Raw genomic sequence first — 3,623 nt, 5'->3', positions numbered from 1 at the left:
TGAGTTGGAGCCCCGCGTCAGGCTCTGGGCTGATGGCTCAGAGCCTGGAGCCTGTTTCCGATTCTGTGTCTCCCTCTCTCTCTGCCCCTCCCCCGTTCATGCTCTGTCTCTCTCTGTCCCAAAAAAAATAAATAAACGTTGAAAAAAAAATTAAAAAAAAAAAAACCAGCTTCGGGGCGCCTGGGTGGCTCAGCCAATTAAGCGGCCGACTCTTAATTTCAGCTCAGGTCATGACCTCACACTTCATGGGTTGGAGCCCTGCGTCAGGCTCTGCACTGACCATGTGAAGCCTGCTTATAACTCTCTCCCTCTCTCTCCCTGCCCCTCTCCTGCTTGTGCTCTCTCTCTCTCTCTCTCTCTCTCTCTCTCACACACACACACACAAAATAAATAACCATTTTTTTAAAACCCCGTCTTCATATATTTGTCATTATATAAAAATATTGAGTAGAGCTAGAAGGACCCTGCTAGAAATTTCAGAATACATGTAGTTCACCAAAACATGTAAAATTTAAACACATATTCTTTTTCTGAGAGGTGGTGTGAAACCCAGTGACTGTTTTTGATAGAAATGTGAGAAAAGCATTGATGGACATAATTTTTCAGTCTGTGTGCTGAAACTGAAGTTCTGCCTGATCATCTACCAAACCTATGTGTATTTGGCAAATACATACATGCATATGTACTAATTTATTTTATATTCACATATATGTGTGTGTATATATATATATATATATATTAGACTTATGAAACAGGTACGCATTTTTTAATTGTTTTTTTTAAACACAGGGCCAGAAGGGAGTATTGGGAAAATCTGCTGCCAGCTTCGGGCAGACCTTTCTGTCCTTCACTGTCACAGCCGGACGTCTAAGGAGTAGTGCTGTTTCAGAATAACAGATCGGAAGGAAGTCCCCCTCCACCCCCGTCTGGAACTCTTCCCCGCCTTTACCCCCAGCCCACCTTGCTGTCTCCAGTTGCTGAACAGCTAATGTGCTGCTGGCCCTTCGGTTCCGTCCAACATACACATCTTATGCTCCCATTGTGGACAAACACCCAGCTGGATGCTGCAGCAGATGCAGAGGTGATGGGAAAGGGCCTCTGCATAGAGGTCCTCCAGCTCCTTACTGTCCAGTAATGCTGTGCTACATTCTTTGGAAGGTCATCAAGAATAGCAACACGTGGTGCACCTGAGTCGTTCAGTCAGTTAAGCATCTGGTTTTGGCTCTCATGGTTCTTGAGTTCAAGCCCCACATCGGGCTCTCTGCTGTCAGTGCAGAGCCCGCTTCAGATCTTCTGCCCCTCTCAAGTGTCTGTCTCTACTCCACTTGGGTTCTTTCTATTTCAAAAATAAACGTTAAAAAAAGAATAATAGAGAAACTTGTTTTTAGGGTGAATTTGAGATTTTAAAATAACCAGAAGTCACTGAACACCAAACCTAGTGATTCATTCAGGCAACCAAGCTAGGTGCTTGAGGAAGATGGAACAATGAGTCTGCTTCTCTTACATGATTTGTATGATGACTCCAAGGGCAATCCCAAGGAAGAGAAGCAAAAAATGTTTTGAGCAATGGCAGGGTTATTGAAGTAAGTGATTACTTTCAAAAATGATTTTACTTAAAGGTGTTAGGTCCTTAAAAAAAAAAAAAGGTGCTAGGATCTAGAATATTCTTAAATGTGTCTTTATGATCACAAACAGCTAAATTATAAATTACTTAAAGACAAGGACAATTTGCTGTGCTTCATATATTTTTCCTTAAAGTATTTAGCACTGTGCTAGGCATAACAATGGATGCTCAATGAAATTCTTATTTTTGATTGTTAAAATGAGTAAAAATAAATCAACGGTTTTAGAAGACTTTTGAGAAAGTCTGTTCTAATCTGTCTTGGTCTAATATTTTCTTGACTTATGTTTGTGTTAGTTGCCATGTGCCAATATCTCTCTGCTTTTTCCAAAACAATGTATCAATTTGTGACAATTAGTAAAATTAAAAGTAATGTACCTGTGATAGTGTTTGAATATTTAAAACATCATGGACATTCTTTGGAAAATAATAGCAAACATTTATTCCTTATTATGTTCCAGGCTATTGCTTCACTCTTGTTCTCACACTTTATCTATCTATCTATCTATCTATCTGTCTATCCATTCATCCACATTCATTTGTCCTTTACAGGGATTAAATAATGAGATCATGGTTTTAACACAGTAATTTATGTAGGAGGAAACTAGAGCTAAGTTAACTTGCCTGAGGTCACACAGTTAGTAAACGACAGAACTAGGATTTGAACCTACATGTGTGGCTCTGGAATCCATGTTCACAACTACTATACTTCACAACCTCTATCACGTGCACAGTGGCTGCTTTTATCAGATTTTTATCCAAATTTTTCTGTTGTGAAGTTTCATGTATTTTTATCAGCTTTGCTTAATATGAATCAGCCTTTCAATCCTATTTCTGTAAAGTAGATAACCTGGAACTCATTAAAATGTTGCCATTCTAGGGCACCTGGATGGCTCAGTGAGTTAGCATCCAACTTCAGCTCAGATCATGATCTCATAGTTGGTGAGTTCGAGCCCCACATCAGGCTCTCTGCTGTCAGTCTGGAGCCTGCTTGGGACCTTCTGTCCCCCCTCTCTCTCTGTGCCTCCCCTGCTCCCACTCTCTCCTTCTATAAATAAATAAATAAAATGTTGCCACTCTACCCATAATACATAACCCCAGCATGCTGAAAATTAAAAGGTGAACCACTTACCATCATCTCAAGGCCTTGGGGTTCCTTGAGGATGACTAATAAAAATCACTAAATATGTGCCTGAATATTTTGCTGGCATCCCCAACCAGGACCAGCCAGTCTCTGTTTGGACTTTTCCAGTAGTAACTCACTACCGTGCAAGATCACATATTCTTTCTTAAGATATATTTCATTCTTTGGAAATTATTGTATTCATTAACCAGAAACCTACTTATCAACTTTTGCCTGTTTGTCCACATGTTAGTCTCTGGGCACCCATAAACAAATGGGTGGTTTCTTCCATGTGATAGCTCTTCAAAAATTTAAAGGTAAGTGTCATGCTTCCCTATACTTACTCCTCCTCATTTCCTCCAACCAAAGGCATAGACTTGTAAGATGTGCCTTGCCATACTAGCACTGCGATAGTGGACAGTTAACTTTTCTGTCTTAATTTCCTCCTCTGTTAAATGAGGATAACAATAGAACCATCCTCATTGGAGTACTATGAGGATTGAGTGAACAGTTAGGATTGAGATAGTTAGGAACAGTGTCTGGAATAGAGTAAGCACTCAGTGTACATTGTGTAGTGTAATATAATTACGTGACTTTGTTTCCAATCCCTTCATCCTCATTGTGACTCTCTTCTGGCCACACTCCAGCATCAAAGCCTCTGCACAAATTTAGTGCCTGGTCCTGAACACCACACTCCGGGAGTGGATGCATGGACAACAGCTTGTTTGACAGATGAAGTTTATGTGAAAAGGAAAGTGGATGGCATCGGGCAAAAAGCAAGAACTGAGAGGCTACATCTGGAAAGGGAGCTATCTTTCACTGTAAGCCCCTTCCTTGGGTCTACACCCGTACAATTAAAACCTTCATTTTGTTTCAGGC

General features: G+C 40.5%; 1 protein-coding gene across 1 annotated transcript in view; it reads left to right on the top strand.

Moving 5' to 3' along the window:
* The window catches only part of LOC121014033 (S-methylmethionine--homocysteine S-methyltransferase BHMT2-like), a 17,667-nt gene extending 15,662 nt beyond the window's left edge, over positions 1-2,005 (top strand). The window contains 1 exon segment of the mRNA XM_040450023.1: positions 790-2,005. Coding sequence (XP_040305957.1) covers positions 790-871 — 82 coding nt within the window. The 3' untranslated portion in view covers positions 872-2,005.
* Positions 2,006-3,623: the final 1,618 nt, after the last annotated feature.

The sequence above is a fragment of the Herpailurus yagouaroundi genome, unplaced genomic scaffold (genome assembly GCF_014898765.1).
Source record: "Herpailurus yagouaroundi ecotype Mexico unplaced genomic scaffold, PumYag 29, whole genome shotgun sequence".
In the NCBI taxonomy this organism is placed as follows: Eukaryota; Metazoa; Chordata; class Mammalia; order Carnivora; family Felidae; genus Herpailurus; species Herpailurus yagouaroundi.
This window is presented reverse-complemented; position numbering and strand designations above follow the sequence as displayed.